This window comes from Tripterygium wilfordii, chromosome 20, assembly GCF_013401445.1.
Source record: "Tripterygium wilfordii isolate XIE 37 chromosome 20, ASM1340144v1, whole genome shotgun sequence".
NCBI classification, from domain to species: Eukaryota; Viridiplantae; Streptophyta; class Magnoliopsida; order Celastrales; family Celastraceae; genus Tripterygium; species Tripterygium wilfordii.
In genome coordinates this window covers 8,029,469-8,048,462 of record NC_052251.1, presented here as the reverse complement: position 1 = coordinate 8,048,462, position 18,994 = coordinate 8,029,469, and the positions used below count along the sequence as shown (strand labels likewise).

Here is an 18,994-nt window from a genome sequence, read left to right as displayed (position 1 = left end):
TAATTAAACCATTTAAAGTTAAAAATGATGGGATCCATACTAAGGTTTTGGGAAACCAATTACTTTTTAAATTCATTCAAAAGCCTATCCCAAAAGATATCAATTTATTGCAACAATATTCCATTTACGAACAAGAATTAAATTGTCTTATTTCTATCAAAGAAAAACAGTTAAATCACCTTGCAGAAGAAGTTGATTTAACTATCATAGAACGACTATCAAAGCCTGACATCTAGAAAAGGATTGTCAATCTTCAAAACACTTTTGAAAAAGAAGTTTGTTATGATATACCTACTGCTTTTTGGAATAGGAAAAAACATGTAGTTCAATTACTTTATGAAAAGGATTTTCAAGAAACTCATATCCCTACAAAGGCCAGAGGAATCCAGATGGATAAAGATTTAGAAGACCATTGTCGGAAAGACATACAAGAACTCCTAGACAAAAAATTAATTAGGAAAAGCCAATCACCGTGGAGTTGTGGTGCTTTCTATGTTAATAAAAATGCGGAAATAGAAAGAGGTGTTCCAAGATTAGTCAGCAAGTACAAACCCTTGAACAAAGCCTTAAAATGGATTCGTTACCCAATTCCTAATAAAAAAGATTTACTAGGAAAATTATATGATGCAAAAATCTTTTCCAAATTTAATATGAAATCCGGTTTCTGACAAATACAAATACAGGAAGAAGATAAATACAAAACAACATTTACAATTCCATTTGGGCAATTTGAATGGAATGTTATGCCTTTTGGATTAAAAAATGCTCCTTCTAAATTCCAAAAAATTATGAATGATATTTTTAATCTGTATTCAAAATTCTTAATTGTTTATATTGATGATGTGTTAATTTTCTCTTATAGCATCAAACAACATTTTTATTATCTTTCAAAAATTTTGAATATCATTAAAGAAAATGGATTAGTCATTTCAAAAACTAAGATTAAATTATTTCAAACTAACATCAGATTTCTAGGTCATAATATTCACCATGGCACTATAATTCCAATTGAGAGATCAATTCAATTTGTAGATAAATTCCCTGACAAAATATTAGATAAAAATCAATTTCAAAGATTTCTAGGTAGTTTAAATTACATTGCTGACTTTTATCCAAATTTACAAAATAGGGTATGGTGGTATTCTCAAGCAGCTCAAGAACAATAAAGAAGAGATAGTTCAGTTTACTTTCAAAAAATGGAATCCTACACAACAAAATTATTCTACTATTAAAAAAGAAATTTTATCCATTATTTTATGTATTTCAAAATTTCAAGGTGACCTATTAAATAAAAAATTCTTGATTCAGGTAGATTGTAAATCTGCCAAAGAAGTCCTTCAAAAAGACATGGAAAATATTGCATCAAAACAAATCTTTGCTAGATGGCAAGCAATTTTAAGTGTTTTGATTTTGATATAGAACATATTGCAGGAAAAGATAATAATCTTCCTGATTTTTTAACAAGAGAATTTTTACAGGCTCGATGATAGGTTGTGGAGATCGAGGAAGAGGCCGGGGATCCATGCCTACAACGCAATCTCAAACCCAAAAATTGTCAAAAGAATCTTATGCCTTACGTGAGGCAGCAATTCTACCCAATAAGTCATGGGGTGATATCGCCTATGACGAAGATCAACAAAAAGCCTCACAAAACAAGAATAAAGGTAAAGAAGTAGTCAGTTCTTCAAAATCTACTTCAGATATCCCTAAAGAAATTCTCAATAATCCATCCTTATTAGAATGATTTCTTCTTTACAAAAAAACCCTTGAATTAGCTTTGGCAATATAGTTGCAGAAGCCACCTTCTGCTTCTCTTGCAGTTCCTGAAAAACTTTTAAAAACTGCTACTGATATTGCTTTGACAAACAACAGGTTTCAAAACCACAAAAGTTCTCAAAATATTTCAAAATATTTTGATAAACAAGTTTTTCAAAAGGTTGTTCTAATTGAAAATGAGTATATGTGTGATGACCCAAAACAAATGATTACAAAAAAATTTCCCCACAATTGACATTTTATATCGACTGATTTCTGAAAAATCCAATGATTTTATGAATTTATACTTGTGGACTTTGATTCAATCTCTTTGAAAAAATACCATTCATCCTCATATCCAACAGTCATTACACACTGCACCATTCAAATTGTACAAATTCTAACCCCATCTACCTGGGGACAAGACCTGCATAAACCCAAAAAATTTGCACAACATTTTGATCCCGTGGGATACAATTACTGGGAATACCAAGAAGCTTGGACAAATGCCTTTCTCTTCAAAAATTCCGAACAAAAACATTCTTGGTTTTTCTGTTTTAAAAACAATCAAAATTACAGTTTCCCTCATTGGTTCAATGAATGGTGGTGGTATTTTGGGCCAGTTCCCCAAATACTTCCACCTCTTGTTGCATAAGGTTTTGAAGTGTTCAAATCCAAATACCAGGTAGAAGACACCTCATTCCCACCAATGATGCATTTTTTCTCCAAATTTACAATCTCTTGGATTTCCAATTTGGAATATGGATACCACAATGAACCCGATACACTTCTTTACCTTATCCGTAAATATATCATTGTAAATGGTGGGACAAATTCAACGCAGAAAAAGCCTACCCACAAAATGTTCTAGCGTGGTTTTCTTCTAACCATTCACAATCGGAAACAATAGAAAAATCACATCAAAAATTGCTTGAGATGAAATCATTTATCAGTTCAAAATTAGTTTCTACAACTTCTGAAGATGAGTTAGCCCAATTCCTTCAAAAAAACGCTTTCTGAGTTAAATGTTCGCACCAAACAATCTTCCGCCCATTCATCTGCTTCTAACTCAGATAAAATCTGAAAAAAAAGTTTTGATTCTGAGGACTTGCTAATCGAATTCCACTGACCAAATCCAAGTTTTGGCTTGACTATTCCACCTCAAATGGTAGGTGGTAAAGAAATAATCAAATCCATTGATTGCTTGAAGCTTTGCAAAAAAGACCAAAAAACCTACAAGGTGATCAAACCTCTATTTTGAGGTCCTAATACCATCTAATTAGGGTGTTCTAGTATTTAAATTAATGCATTTGTGTTTAAATAAACTAATTTTACCCTTATAGTTATTTCCCTTTGGTTTTGCAGGAAATCGGGCTTAAACGATTGAATTAGGGATGCTTGGAGCTAAAGGAATTAGTTGAAAATTCACCAAATTGAGAGACACATGAAGTGTTCGGACACCCTCCTTAGGTGTCCGCACACTTCCTTCACAAAATGCAACAGAATCAAGCCAAAGACCCTTAGTGATGCTCGAGTGTCCAGACACCTTAGGAGCCGTTCTGACACCTATCGCGGATCTGCAATTTTCTGCACCAAAATTTCAAGGGCATCTGGGGCAAATCATGTATGTAACCAATGGGGAACGATTTTATAAGGGTAGTTAGGTATTTTCTATTGTAAATAAGAGGGGGAAACCCTAAGATTTGGTATTCTTTCTCATTCATTCACTCTTGAACATCTAGCCTCCTTGTCTTTCTCTCTCTAGGGTTTTGCTTAGTTCTTGTGATCTTGATTGTAAACATTGGTTTTCGTCTATAAAATTGGTGTTTATTCTCATTATAATGAGTGGCTAAGTTCCCTTTCTAATTTCTAGTCCTAAACGGTGGGTGCAAGGTTTCGATTACTCAAGGTATGTTCAAAGGGTTGTAGCTTCGATCCCTCTCTTTTAATTTCATGATAGTTGTGTGATTGGGTGCAATAGAATGACGTATTGATTTTATTCTTAGATTGTTTAGTCTAGGGATTTAATTCGATGTGCTTGAATTAGAAGTGTTAAACCCCAGTGCCTGATTTCCTTAATTAATTGAGTATTTCATTGCATAGCTATTAATTATGTGTATTGATGATGGGGTTTTGGGTTACTTTAGGAATGTATATGAGATAGTTATGGTTAATTTGTCTTTGAGTGTGAAACTAGGGTGTTAGCAAATCCGAACCCCAAGGGGGAACATTAATCCATAATATTAGGTGTTATCCCTTCGCGTTCATCGTAAACTAAGAGACCAGATGGCCTTCATGTATGAATAGAAGTCTTATATCCTAATTCTCTTTGCATATGCATGATTGATAGTATCACACAATGCATTGTGTATGGTTGTGTGTGTTTGCAATGATACATTGAGTATGAGAATCGAGTAGCCACCGCAACGGATTAGGAACTAGGCTTTAAATTAATTGTTTTACATCCAATTTGTGCTTACTTTGATTACAAAATCGCTCATGCTACCGAGTCATTCGATCCATTTCATTTACTTGTTTTTATTTAGTATTCATTGCGTTTATTAACGTTAGCTAGTCATTTGCATATCACTCACCATCAAATTCCTCGTGGATCGATACCGGACTCATCGATTTATTACTTGTCGATACCCTACACTTGGGGTAAGTACACACACACTTTGGTGTCGGTCACAAGGTACCTAATCAAACTTAGGATAATTAGCTTGACTATTTCACCGCAAATGGTATGTGGTAAAGAATCATTCAAATTCGTTGTTTGCCTAAGGTTTGCTTAAAAACCCAAAAATCTCACTGGATAAAAAAGAGTTCAACAAATAAAAGGCAAAAGTGGGAGACAATGTGGAAGACAAAACCTTTTGACATGACAAAAGAAAAGGCAAAAAGAAGACAAAAATGAATGGCATGACAAAAAACAAAATGACATGACAAAAAGCAAAGAAAAAATAAGACAAATGAGAGACAAACATTATTAGTCTATTATTGAAGATGTCTTCGGGGACACCCTCCAAGACCCCTTCTTTTCCTATAAAAGGAGGGGGTTGTAGTTAGAAGAGGAAGCTGGAAGAAGGCTTGAAGAAGGGTTTTAGGTGACTTTAATGATAAGCAATTAAAACATTACTCAAAGGAATAAAACATTGAGCATTCTAATTATAATGACTTAACAAAATCATAGTTCTTTTATCACCCCATATAATCCGTAACATACTAATTTTTCAAAAAATAACTATTACAACAAACATGTTTGAATAATCATCATTAGGAAATTAAAAGAAAAAAATGAAATATATAATGTAAATAAAAGCCAAATTCATGGGAAGAAGAGATTTATAGTTCCACACTTTTTTTTAACATTACTATTATAAGCTTTTGTAATGATTATTAAAAAAATAATGGATATGTTACCCTCTGTTTTGTTATCAGTTGTTTGCTATTGTATAAGTTGTTGCAATATTTAATTCTTACATATATATATATGGTATGCATGCCTATGAGTTCTTCAAAAAGAGTACTCAAGCAAGAAACAAATGAGATACATAAAACACCACCCGAATGTTGGAGCAAAAGTCCTACATTTTAGTTTTGAAGATTGTTCCATATCATGCTATAGGATTCAATATATTATGAGATGAATTTGAGTATAAAACCTTTGATTTTGAAACTTGAATGAAATCGGTTTTTGATTAAAGTGTTTTAAAACTTGTTGAGAACCTAATGATTGTTCCTATATCAAATGAATTTTGCTTATGTTAAAATTTGACAGAGACCTTAATCACATCTAAATGAAGGAATGATGGAAAGATTTCATCGTTTACTTGCTCAAATCTTCTGCAGAAATTGTTGTCCGAATTTGCACTGTTGTGTTTCTAGCTGATTGCGTTATGTGACTCATTGTGTTATGATATGATATTTGTTTGGATTGAAACTCTACATGAATATTTATATATATTTGATTATGTGTTCTATGTTAACATTTGGAATATTTGAACGTGACTAACCTATGTTTCACGTATGAAGCTCAAATGAGCTTACAAACATTTTTGAGATCGTTTCAAGTTCAACTTTATGTTCATTTTTTCGGCAGTCCAATAATGATCTTGGAAGACCTAGGATGTGCTAAGAAATACCTAAATACCTTGCTAAATCCACTAGAAGAGGTTACTCTAAAAATGGAAAGTTCAACCTATTTATGGACAGTGTCAAGTTAGCTAAGTTGAAGACGAGCTTCATTTATTGTAGAGAAGTTAATCAAGCTTTCAGCAAGAGTTAAATAAATTCAGCAAAGTTCGAAGTTAATCTTGTGTTAAGAACTAAGAAGCTAGGCGTGTACAAGGGTTTCCATATGTGGAAGTCGTTTGAATTTTGAAAGGGAGAAGAGATGACTTATTTGAAGATGATTTTACTTACCTTACATAATAAAACCAAGGCTCAACGGAAGAAGAATCTCCTGGCCGTTTGAATTATTTGAAGGGAGAGAAGATTTGTTTTTTTTTTTTTAAGGTGATCTACTCACCATATATATAGAAGTCTTGACATTGGAAATATTCAAGTAACAAAAGGAGAAGGTATGCTTACCATTTATGAATAACCAAATCAAGGAAAATGAAGAGGAAGACTTTGCATTTTGAAAGCCTATTTTTGTGCTTCTTGTTGAAATCCTAGGCGCCTTTTTTAAAGGAGAGATATGTGGAGTATTGACTTTTATCGAGCTGCTGTTAGGTGGAGCCGTCCGGATGGGATAGCTCTTTGAGTCATCTAGACAGTAGTTCCACTTTTGGGAGACAGATTAGTATCCCTCCGGATGGCTCGAGTCCGGACGACTGTTGCAGATCTGCACATGATAACCCTTATAGATAGGTTTTTTTTGTAAGAATCGATTTTAGAGAGTTGTTTTGAGTGGTAAACACTGAGAGAGTGCACTGTCTAGAGCGAGAGAGGGATTTAGATTAGTTCTTGAGTTCAAGAGCTCATCCTTTTGTAATCTTCTTCATATTATTGGAATTCTTCATTGTTTTTTGCCCGAGGACGTACACAGGTTGTACCGAACCTCATTAAATCTAGTGTCATCTTTCTCTCTTTTGTTTTTGCATACTTTCTATATTCAAGTTCTATTTTGTTAAATTACAACAAGATACCTCTTTCGTATGAAATCAAATTTCAAGAAGTCAAATGAAATTTCCATATCAATCAAGAGAAGACTTGGAGTTGATTATGTTTCCAAATCTAGAGAGTTGAAATTCTGTCTTAATGAGGAAAATTACAAGCAAAGTTCAAAACTCTTACCCATATCATATCCTTTCCTTGTTAAAACAAATGGAGCTAATTATGTCAAGGAATTCAAAGAGATACAAGACATCAAGGTTGTCAAAATCAGGGTCTTGCATAAGATCGGTGGAAGGCATGCAAAATCGAATCGTGAAATCGTAAGATTTTATAAAATTTAAAAAATAAATGTAAAATAATATAATTACTTATTTCTAAATAAATAATTAACATGATATAATATACTATAGTTTATAGGTAATAAAAAATTAAAAAATGTGATTATTATTTATTTATAGACATGTTAATATTTCACAAAATTGTAATTTTTTAAGACCTGCAGAGAACTTTGAAAAGCAAGCACAATAATTATGCAAGATTATATCATGTTAATATATCACAACCAATTTTCAACAAAAACTAAGATTAGAAACATAAGCACATTGTTAGTAGACCACAACCCATAAACCCATAACTCCATAAAGCTATTAAGGTTAAGATCGGTAAAATCGATAAGATTGGGTAAGATCGATAGATCTTATCAATTTTGGGTAACTCCATAACTCCATACACTCTATTCTATTATCCTACCGTGGGCTACTGAAAATACAAAGAGAGTTCCATCTCCTATTATCTCGACAAATCAATTGAGTGGAACCTTTGAGCCTACATTGTAAAAGCCCTTAACAGGGTATGTCATCCTTGTGAGGATCGATCGATAAAATTCTCTAAAAAGATAATTGAAGTTACAAAACATTCATCATACATGACTCATTCTCCCAACTACAGGCTACAGCTATATATACCTAATACTAACAAAAGCAAAGTAATAGACTAAATGTAATTAAATAAAGTTACTACTAGCACTCTTAATAAAGTAGAGGCAACTTTATTCATAGATGATACACGACTCGTCCTCTTATTACCATCCTAGAGGATCATTCGATAAAATTCTCTCCAATTACTGCTGGATATACCTACAATTAATAAAAGAAAACTAATAAAATAAATTTAATTAGAGTATAGTTACTACTAACACTCTTAATTCAAGTAAAGTACTAAAGCAAACTTCAGTCATATATGATAACAGGGTTGTGGATTCCACACCCAAGTCGACTTTGCACCTTCAATTCAGTGACCCAATACGTATCATCCTCTTATTCTGAAGCAAAGGCACCAACAATGAATGCATGCCGATAATGAACTCGACAAACACATGCAAGTGAATCATGGATGTAACAGTAATCAAGTAAAACGATATGGAAAGTTGGAAATCCACATTTGCATTCATTGTATAAAGTCAAGCACTTATTTGTCACAGGTTGGTGGATTTAAACACTTATATACAGCAGATGCAGGCTGCTTGTATGTAGGTATGCTACTCATATCAACAAATCTAAATTCTCCAGGGGCAAAGGAAAGATCTCTATGCCTGCAAGTGGAAAGCAATTTATCACATTACATATAACAGTTATTTTAATTTGATAAGAATAACATTGGCAGTTGGAGACTACTGATTTCATTTACCTTCGAAGATCAAGTCCAATTAGTCCAGCTTGTAGAATGGATAAATTGTCAGAATCTGGTGAGACAATAATAACTGTGTCTTCTGAGTACTGGGTCTCAAGAATAGACATAAGTTGTGTTACACGAACAAAGACATCTGCAACACTCTCATTTGGGGTTCCATCGTCTATAGGAGGGGGCTTGTTTCGTGGAGAAACATTATCAGATGCATAAACCTGTATAATTAGAACCAGTGATTATGTATTCATAGAGTCCAATGAACGCATGTCAAAGGTGAAAGCATCGCCGCCTGTGTTGCTATATCCGGGACCAAGGACAGAAAGAGTAACTTGGGTTAGATCAGTGGTTTGATTTCAGATGTTCTTAAAACATACGTGTCACAGTGCTTTTGCACTAATCTACTCACTATGCACTTATGAAGGCACCATATTTAAACTGCAATGGGAACCCATAGACATCTTACTTCTGAGATGGCTTCCAAGTTCTTTCCTTCATAAGCTCCCAATCCTCGAGCATCCAGGAAACTGTACTCTGGTACAATATAACTGCAGCAAACACAATTGTTTATTCAACAGATTGTAGTAACATATCCTGATAGCATAATAAACAACATCTAGTACTGGTCTCTAAGCTTAATTTTAACCCACTAATAAGCTTAAAATGCGTTCATGCGTACATTCCAATTTCTTCAACAAATAACAGAAGACAAAGAAAGCATTGATTACATCTCATATTTACAGTTTCTAATTTTTCCTACAGAGTGATGACCGGACTGTGCATTTGATTAGCCTGTATTATGCTCCGTTTTGGACTGATAAATAAACTTCATGGTTTCAAATTTTCAATTACAAGTATAGGACACACATATTTTAAATTTTTTAAATTAATTTCATTGGAATATTTAATTAACGATTTTCTATACCTCCGGGTAATGCCACAAACTGCCGCAATGATCTCTGCAGCCTGATATGCTCGCTGAGTAATTGAAGGCCAAATCCAGCAGCCACTATCACAAGCCCCCATAGCCATCAACTCCAAAGCAGCCCTCACTGTTTGCTTCTTCCCTTTCTCTGACAATCCACTATCCACTGAAGTTTTGGCCACTGGATTTGTGTTTATAACGCCCAAGCTCTCAAATTCTGACTCCCCAGCTCTCACCAAAAAGTAACTTTGCACAGAATTACAATTGAACACAAACATAAAAACAATTCATTATCAATGACAATAATTATTTTGCATGTTTTCCTAAGAAATTGAAAAAAAAATATATATATATAAATTTCAAACACTAGATCCAACAATTTCATCATTCTAGGACCCAATAAGTCCGAACCATCACTAAATGATGTCTTAATCCTTACCACTGGTCTAACTGATATTCAATTTGTCATTTCTTGATTAGCTCTGTAAACTATGGAGTCCAATTGATGTTTAATTCTCAAATAGATGGCTCCGTTTAGCGTTATTTCTTTGCAATTGAACAGCTAACGGGATTCAAAGCCACAAAAACAGTTTTAAGGTTGATAGAATTACCGATTTGTGAGACGGAATGGGGGCATTTGGAAGAGGCCACGAGCAAGGACGGCAGGAGCAGAAGAAATGACGGCGGTGGAGATGGTGAGAGCAGTGAGGACGAGGCGACGATTAAAGGGTTTGAAGGAATCGTGGGGTTCCATGTCCCGAGGGTACGTTGATGGTGTCAATGCAGATAGAATCGAAGCGGTGGCCGTCATCAAGGCAGGGGTTGATATTGCTGCCATTTTGGCAGGTTCGTTAGCAATCAGTCATTCCATTATTCCATCAACCCATTTATCTTGAAGACTTTTTATGATAAGTTAATGTCTTTGGATGTGTCTGGGATTGTGTTTGGTAAACAAACAAATCAGATTTTATCATGTGATTATGGATTGTGGTTTTATGGTTGCTTTTATGGAAGCTTTATAACAACTCATATTACGGTGTTTTTTTTTTTTTTTTTGGAAGTTGAAAAATCTTGAGGAAACATAGTAAAGGTGAAGTGAGAACGGGAGGACTTGTTTTCATTTGACTTGCTTTTGTTAGAGAGGAATATGTTCTTTTCGGATCCGGGGGCTCTAAAATTCCTTAAGAATTCTAGAGTCTCCGATTAACATCCGATGGTTATAATCTTGCCACATAATTTTAATCGAATAGCCATAAGAGAAACCCCTTTCCCATCCTTAATATTAGCCGACACCCATTACCCCATCCGTGAAATCTTGCACAATCAAAAGCAGCTTCTTCAACCTCAACTTCACTTGTTCTTCCTCGCAACCAATCGCCCTCACATCTCCAATCTCAATACAGGATTTGAAACATTTGAAATCTCAATACTGGATTTGAAACAAGTCTGTCTTTGGGTTTAGCAGACTGATTTGGAAGAGATTGAGTCATTGAAGCTAGCCTATGGCTGTCGGTAGGCGACGGTGTTGTGGCAGTGATTACTGCCAGTGATAGGTCTAGGAGGAGCGTTCTTGGGAGACATCCGAAATTCACAATATTTTAAAATATAAAATTTAATGGAAAAAGGTGGCACCTTTGCAACCGTCTGATGTTAATTGGAGACTCTCAAATTCTCGAGGAATTTTAGAGCCCCCGTATCCCTTTTTTTCATAAAAGAACGCCAACAAGAAATTGTGTGCCTTTTAAGAACTTGGTGTATTATTGCATCTCAAAAAACATGTATCACAAGCTCCAATATAAAGGTTCGTTTGGTAGACAATTTTAATTATAACATATATTATAGTATATATTGTCTACAATATATGCTGGTAAAAAATGATAGCATATATGGTTCCGAAAATGTTGATAGGTGTTTGATTGTACGTTTGTTGATAGCATATTAATGTTTGTTGTACAAATTACATGTAGAGGTATTATACATTTAATGTTCTGACTAATCAAAATAAATATTAAATGAAATTGTAAACAATTTATAAGAGTAATAAAAATAGTTTAATAAATATAAAATATAAACATATAATGTAGATATGTTTTTTTAATTTAAATCCTGATATCAATCTATATATATATATATATAACTGAGGATCCACAAGGCTTCTCCTTAATTCATGGTGCCACGTGGACGTCTTTACAAAAAAGCCTACATAGACAAAAGAAAATTTTAAAATATATTAGAAAACTTTAAGACCCACAACCACACACATAAATATATTACAAAACTTTAATACCCACAATCACATTCATACACTTTAAGACCCACAACCACACTCATACAGTTAATAGTATTCAAATAATTTTAAAATTATATTGAATTGTATGGGAATTTAATGTTTCATAGGAATGGTTTGATGTTGTTTTGGTTTTCAAAGGTCATGTATTGCTAATTATGAGAGTCTTTTGATATTACTCAATTAATGAAATCCATTTGTAGTATTTAGTTTGAAAACATTTTGTGTGTTTTTGGCATTAATTACCATCATTTTGTGGGAATTTTTGTGTGTTTTTATCATTTAGTGTGTTTTTGATGTATTTTATGTGTTTTTTTAGTATTTAGTTGATATATTGTGCATGTTTAGAGTTTGGTCAGGTTTAGTAGTCTGTTTGGATTGCAACATATACAACATGAGAGGCTTTTCTCATGCTATATTGTTCTAATGTGTAAGTAAATTCAGCCCATTTGGTATTGGAACATGTAAGTGGTGACAGAAAAGCACGATAGAATTCAATGAGTTGTTGAAGGTCAAAGTGATTATAGGCATAAATCTACCAGTCATACATAACATTTCAAAAATATAAATTCAAAAATCTTATTCTAAAAATATTAAGAATTTTATTCCAAAAATATCATTTCAAAAATACTACTTATACTACATTATACTTCTCGATATTAAATATCACTTTGTAGAGATTGTTGTACTAACCATACAATATTATCTCATAAACATGTATTTGGTGACCTATAACACTTTGTAGATACTAGCGACGCAAATAAAAATTGATAAACTCTTAACATACTTATTCCTTATGCATCAAATTTCTTACACCCTATTAGAAAATTTTTTCTTAGCAAATTAAAAAACAAGTATTGTACATATTTTATCTTCATCTCACAATCATCTCTATTTTCTACAATTAAAGCTCTATTGCTCTTCATGTTAACAAAGTATCAAAAAACTTTCACACATCTCTATTTTCCAATCAAATATGTACCGCGCGAAGCGCGGGCATGCAACTAGTTTAAATATAAATTTCAGACTTTAATCAAACATATTTCAAAATATTAATAAAATTCTTCATCTTGCGCTCCATAGTTGATCTGCAAGTATATCCCAAAATTGAGTCATATTTGCATCATCAAAAGCAATCCATCATCTTCATTTTGCATAGATTGAGAACCGGTGTCGGACATGATACTTTCTTCGACCGTAGACATCGAATCAAGCTCATTAAAATCAACATCAATAGCAGAATGTAACCAAATAAAATTATAAAGTGTCATGCATGCAATCACGATCTTCATCTGTGTCTTTATATTAAAAGACGTCATTGAACTCAAGATCCGCCATTTCTTTTTTGTAACCCCAAATGACCTTTCGATGACATTTCTCAGGTGGGCGTGGGCATTGTCGAAGATCTCACGGGGCCCCGATGCAGGCGCTCCATGCTGAAACACAGGAACATGATACCTCTCCCCTTTAAATGGTGCAAGGAAACCAGTCTTGTTTGCATATCCTGCATCGACCAAATAATATTTTCCTACAAATAAAAGTTAATGTTTATGTAAAAATTATCGAAGTGAAGGAACAAAAAATTGAGAAATATACAAAATAAACATCTAACCTAGAGGTGGCTTTGGAAACTGAAGTACCTCCTTACGTAGAGAATGTTCCAACACTCGACTGTCATGAGCCGATCCCGGCCACCCAACAGATACATATGCATACATCATATCGAAATCGCACACAGCCAAAATATTTTGTGTCGGGACCCCTTTTCTTCCAACATATTTTTGCTTATTTTCCAGACTCACAACAACATGTATATGGCTCCCATCTAATGCCCCAATGCAATCCTTGCAACAAATACGATATTGAACGTTCAACTGCTCTCTTATATACCTTGGGGTTTCATACAATGTATTACCCCTAGGTTTGATTATGTCCTTTGTCAATTTCATAACAACAACCAATACTTTATGGAATAGTCGACTAATAGGCTTGCCTGAATGTTGAAAACGCTCCTGCATATCCCAGTTTGACTGAGCATGCCCCAAGGTATATACAAACGTGGCAACCATCTCAGGAATGCCCACATTATTTGAACCAATCAATCCATAGTCATTCCTTAAAATCCTGCTTAATGTTCGAAGAACATTTGCTGACATCCTAAATGATTCATGGCAGTGTGCAGGGAGACCTTGAAGAACATCCACCAACCAATCATAACCTTTTAAATTATAGGTCCTACATGAAGTTGTTGGCATCGATGAACTACTTGAACTGCTCCCATCAACATAACGCTTATCTTCCTTGAGAAACTTAATCTGGCCACCAATAACCATGTCGGTACTACTACTAGAAATAGGAGGACTTCTACTCGTATCTATAACATTAAAAATAGAGTAAACATTAAAGCTCAAACAAACATGCATCTGTACAGATATGAAATTCAAAATGTTGACAAACTATCAAGTCCAATAAAATCAAACTCCATTAAACAGATTGTCTCTAATAACCAAATTAACCAAAGTAAAAGTTTAAAGTTTACAACCAGCCAATAACATGGCAACAACGTAGCCTTACTGAACAAAAGGTGCACACTAAAAACAAACAACATTGAACATCCAAAACAAACAAGTGCACATTAAAAACAACTTGGTTCAACTATTATGCTTTTCCAGATGATGAATTCCCAGCATTCTTGTTGTAGTCACTCAATATATCCTAAACACTCACTGTTAGGTAAAGCTAGGAAAAGATGCCTGTGAGGAGTGGAAGAGAACAACTCTACAGCGTAGAAAAAAAGCTCAGGATATGCTGATTCAAAGTTTAATTCCACTAAAGCCTTCACAGCTGCATCATATGATGGATCAATTGACAGCAATGGCTGCACAGGCTGTATTGGTTGCACAAGCTGCTCTGAATCTTTCTTCTTGACAAATTCTTTCATGACATCATAGTATTCTTTCTTAGAAGCAAAATAAGAACGTTGTTCAGTACTTGTGAATTTTATTTTCAGACACATTCCCTTGAATTCAGGATTTTTGATCTCCTCGATGACTTTTTTCCTCTACTTTTTACTGTTGAGGTAGAACCTGACAATGGTGTGATTGCTTTCACAGGGGAAGAATCAGTTGACACAACATCAACTGCAAGATGTAAATGCTCTTCAACAAGTTGTGGAGTGTAACAATCAGTTCCAAATATTACAGCAAATCCATCAGTATTAGCAATGGTAGGACTGAGGCAATCATCACTTGTAGTTGCTTGGCCACTCCACACCTTATCTTGCTTATCCTTTAAAGGCAATCCTGTAGTCATAAATTTCTTGAAATATATATTCTTCTACATAACAATTGCCACGAATGAGTATTAATAACCTTATGGAATGACATTCTAAACAATTACTAATTTTGTTTCATATTGTAAAGGGTGCATCTAAATACACACATTTTTTACTAAATACACACATGTTTTCAATGCACTGTGCACGTACATGTCAATTATCACTTTTTACACTACAATTGATATATATACATACATATACCTAAAAGTCTATATATTAAATCAATCGCTTTTAATCAATCAAATGATACACACTTTTGTATAGTCAATTTTTTTTATATAGTCAATTGAATATAATAGTGTAACATCTACCTGGATTTTCATACATATAAATATGAAATCGTATTTCAAAAATGATATGCAGAGAAAGAGCTATTTGGATTGAGAGCTCCCAAACAAAGAAGCAACTATAGGAGTGCCTCAGAAAAATGATCATTCAACTCCATGAGTTGTAAATCTAATATGGTATTAAACAACTCAACACGATAATGATATAAATTTGTTTTTTCTTCAACTCTTCGTTTTGGTCGTCCACAAGGTTTGAAGGTATCATCCATTTTTGGAACATCAATTTCTAATTTCATGCAAATGGATGAAACTTCATTCAATAAGGATTCTCATTATTCATTATCCCCTCTCATCATTTCTAGCATTCGTTTAGCTAACCCCGCTAACCTCAAAGCATTTTCAATATCTTGGTCTTTTCTTTAAAGCCTGCGACAACTCATTTGAAATATCCATAATTTTTATCATCACATGCATGTTAAATATGAACTTGAAAGATTACAAAACATCTTTCAACTCTTCAATTCTTCAAGAAATTTCTTGTATTGAATGACTTTTAAAGCATCACTCCTTTTACAAGATGCACTTGTAATATTTAGAATTCTTGAAACAAATTCAAAAAACACCTTCACTTGGGAATATTTTTTTGTAACACCCCCAAAACAAATTAAAGTTGATGAGTAAATCAATAGTCACGAGAGTCATTAAAGCAACAACTATTTGTTTCTTTGTTGTAACATCACGAGGTCTAATTCATTTTGTTGCACATATTTATTCGTAGTACATACTTTCACATAAACATAAAATTATAAAGGGTGCATCTAAATGCATACACTTTTTGCTAAATGCATACATGTTTTTAATGTACTGTGTACGTACATATCAGTTATCACTTTCTACACTACAGTTGATATATATGCATACATTAATGTAAGAGTTTATATATCAAATGAATCACTTTTAATCAATCAAATAATACACTTTTATATAGTCAATTTTTTTTATATAGTTAATTGAATATAATAGTGTGACACCTACCCGGATTTTCATACATATAAGTATGAAATCATATTTCAAAAATGATATGCAGAGAAAGAGCTATTTGAATTGAGAGCTCCCAAATAAAGAAGCAACTATACGAGTGCCTCAAAAAAATGATCATTCAACTCAATGAGGTGTAAATCTAGTATGGTATTAAATAACTCAACATGATAATGATATAAATTTGTCTTTTCTTCAACTCTTCGTTTTGGTCGTCCATGAGGTTTGAAAGTATCATCCATATTTGAAATATCAATTTCTAATTTCATGCAAAAAGATGAAACTTCATTCAATAATGATTCTCATCATTCATTATCCCCTCTCATCATTTCTAGCATTCGTTTAGCTAATCCCACTAACCTCATAGCATTCTCAATATCTTGGTCTTTTCTCTGTAAAGCCTACAACAACTCATTTGAAATATCCATAATTTTTATCATCACATGCATGATAACTATGAACTTAATAGATTGCATAACATCTATCAAGACACTTGCTTCCATTAATGGTGGGTCATTTACCCAATCTTGCATGACATTATCAAGTACTCCAAGCACAAAAGAGTACATATGCATAAGACTAATCAATGTCGTATTGTGTGAACCCCAAAGAGTATCGTCATACCGTTACAAGCTTGTTTTTTGATTCAAGCCTTGCCCGCTAAACAACTTTCAACTCTTCAATTCTTCAAGAAATTTCTCGTGTCGAATGATTTTTAAAGCATCACTCCTTTTACAAGATGCACTTGTAATATTTAGAATTCTTGAAACAAATTCAAAAAACAACTTCACTTGAGAATTTTTTTTGCAACACCCCCAAAACCAACTAAAGTTGATGAGTAAATCAATAGTCACGAGAGTCATTAATGCAACAACCATTTGTTCCTTGTTGCAACATTATGAGGTCTCATCCATTTTGTTGCACGTATTTATTCATAGCACATACTTTCACATAAACATAAAATTATAAAGGGTACATCTTAATGCACACACTTTTTGTCAAATGCACACATGTTTTCAATGCACTGTACACATACACGTCAATTATCACTTTCTACACTACAGTTGATATATATACATACATATATGTAAGAGTCTATATATCAAACCAATCACTTTTAATTAATCAAATGATACACACTTCCATATATTCAATTTTTTTATATAGTCAATTGAATATAATAGTGTAACACCAACCTGGATTTTCATACATATAAGTATGAAATCATATTTCAAAAATGTAAAATTATATTACAAATATCTTTCAAATATCCTATTGACTCCATGTGGACAACTCTGCAAGCAGTGTTCCTTGATTTCTAGAAGGGCGGAATACCCTCTATTTACTAATCATCTGAAAATATATTTTAAAACGTAAAAGTGTGAGCTCGTAGAGCCCAATGAGAGATACAATTTACAAACTAATATGAACTTTGTTATAAATATAAGTACCAAAGTGATATATGTCCATAATTTTTTCGTCCATAAACTTTCATAATCTAGGTGGCAAGCCAGATAGGCATGCCACATAGATAAAAAAAACAAACAAACTTTATTAAAGAACCACATAGACATGTCACATGTTTATGTAAGTTTATGGATATATATTTTATGGATGTGTAGTGCATCCGATATAAGTATAACAGTGTCACAAGGATGTTTCAAACTAATCTGAAATAAATATAAGTATAGGGTTACCGTAATGATTTTCAAACATATATGCCAAACACTTTCAACATGTAGTGAAAATTCCATAATCTTAGGTATTCTAATATCCAATATATAAATACTATAATTTGGCCATGAACAACTTATATCAATCTATCGCACCTGGGGGACGGATTAGACCCAATGTGAATATAATCTCATATATCTGGTCATATGCGCGTAGACAATCTCATAAATGCATCGTGGATGCTCGACAAGGTGTGGATTAGTGGCCTACTGGGTATTGGACCTTTAGGACCAACAAGTGATTTGCCTAGGGTTGTATTTCTCGTAAATTGTAATATGATTTTAGATTTTTTTATTGTCTCTAAGACTTCTTCTATAGGAATTGTTTTTCTATCTCTTTTCTCTTCTCTCTTTTATTTTATAATGAACGGCCTATCATATTTGGCTGATTATTTTACCTCATACAAATGCTTCTTTAATTTGCTTAAAATTTTCATAATATTTTATAGCTTTAAGTTTAAAAAACAGCTGCATCTAAATGCACACTTTTTTACTAAATACACACAATGATTTGACCCCACTAAAAACAATTAAGTCAAGCTAGTTTGAGAGAGTGCTAAAGTTCTGGTTCTGATAAATTTAGCTGTGTACTATTTAGGTGAAAATATACCCACTCTCTGTTTAATGCGCGTGTCGACACTATATCCTTTAATCGACTGAACCAATTGCCCCTTCATGTGAACAGATTTGGCATAATACAATCCTTTGAGTTGCTGCCTTTACAGTCCAGGCTAAAATCATCAAATAAATCCAAATATCATGCCGATTTACTCAAAATGCAATGATTTAGGAAAACAAATTTATTCAATGCCAATTTAACTCATGTCT

General features: G+C 33.3%; 1 protein-coding gene across 1 annotated transcript; it reads right to left on the bottom strand.

The window, feature by feature from the left end:
• Positions 1-8,280: 8,280 nt before the first annotated feature.
• LOC119987343 lies at positions 8,281-10,362 on the bottom strand. The gene is made up of 5 exons (XM_038832226.1): positions 10,096-10,362; positions 9,485-9,730; positions 9,026-9,107; positions 8,563-8,777; positions 8,281-8,467 (listed from the first exon to the last, which is right to left on the bottom strand). The coding sequence occupies exons 1-5, from the start codon at positions 10,320-10,322 to the stop codon at positions 8,344-8,346; spliced, it is 894 nt and encodes a 297-aa protein (XP_038688154.1). The 5' UTR covers positions 10,323-10,362; the 3' UTR covers positions 8,281-8,343.
• Between the last annotated feature and the right edge of the window lie 8,632 nt (positions 10,363-18,994).

Excerpts from the sequence above, each read along its gene's own strand:
- LOC119987343 (XM_038832226.1), bottom strand. The coding sequence starts at position 10,322 with ATGGCAGCAATATCAACCCCTGCCTTGATGACGGCCACCGCTTCGATT. Across the intron at positions 8,778-9,025 it reads ACTTGGAAGCCATCTCAGAA|GTTTATGCATCTGATAATGT; the intron begins GTAAGATGTCTA and ends CTAATTATACAG. Across the intron at positions 8,468-8,562 it reads ATTGGACTTGATCTTCGAAG|GCATAGAGATCTTTCCTTTG; the intron begins GTAAATGAAATC and ends TTCCACTTGCAG.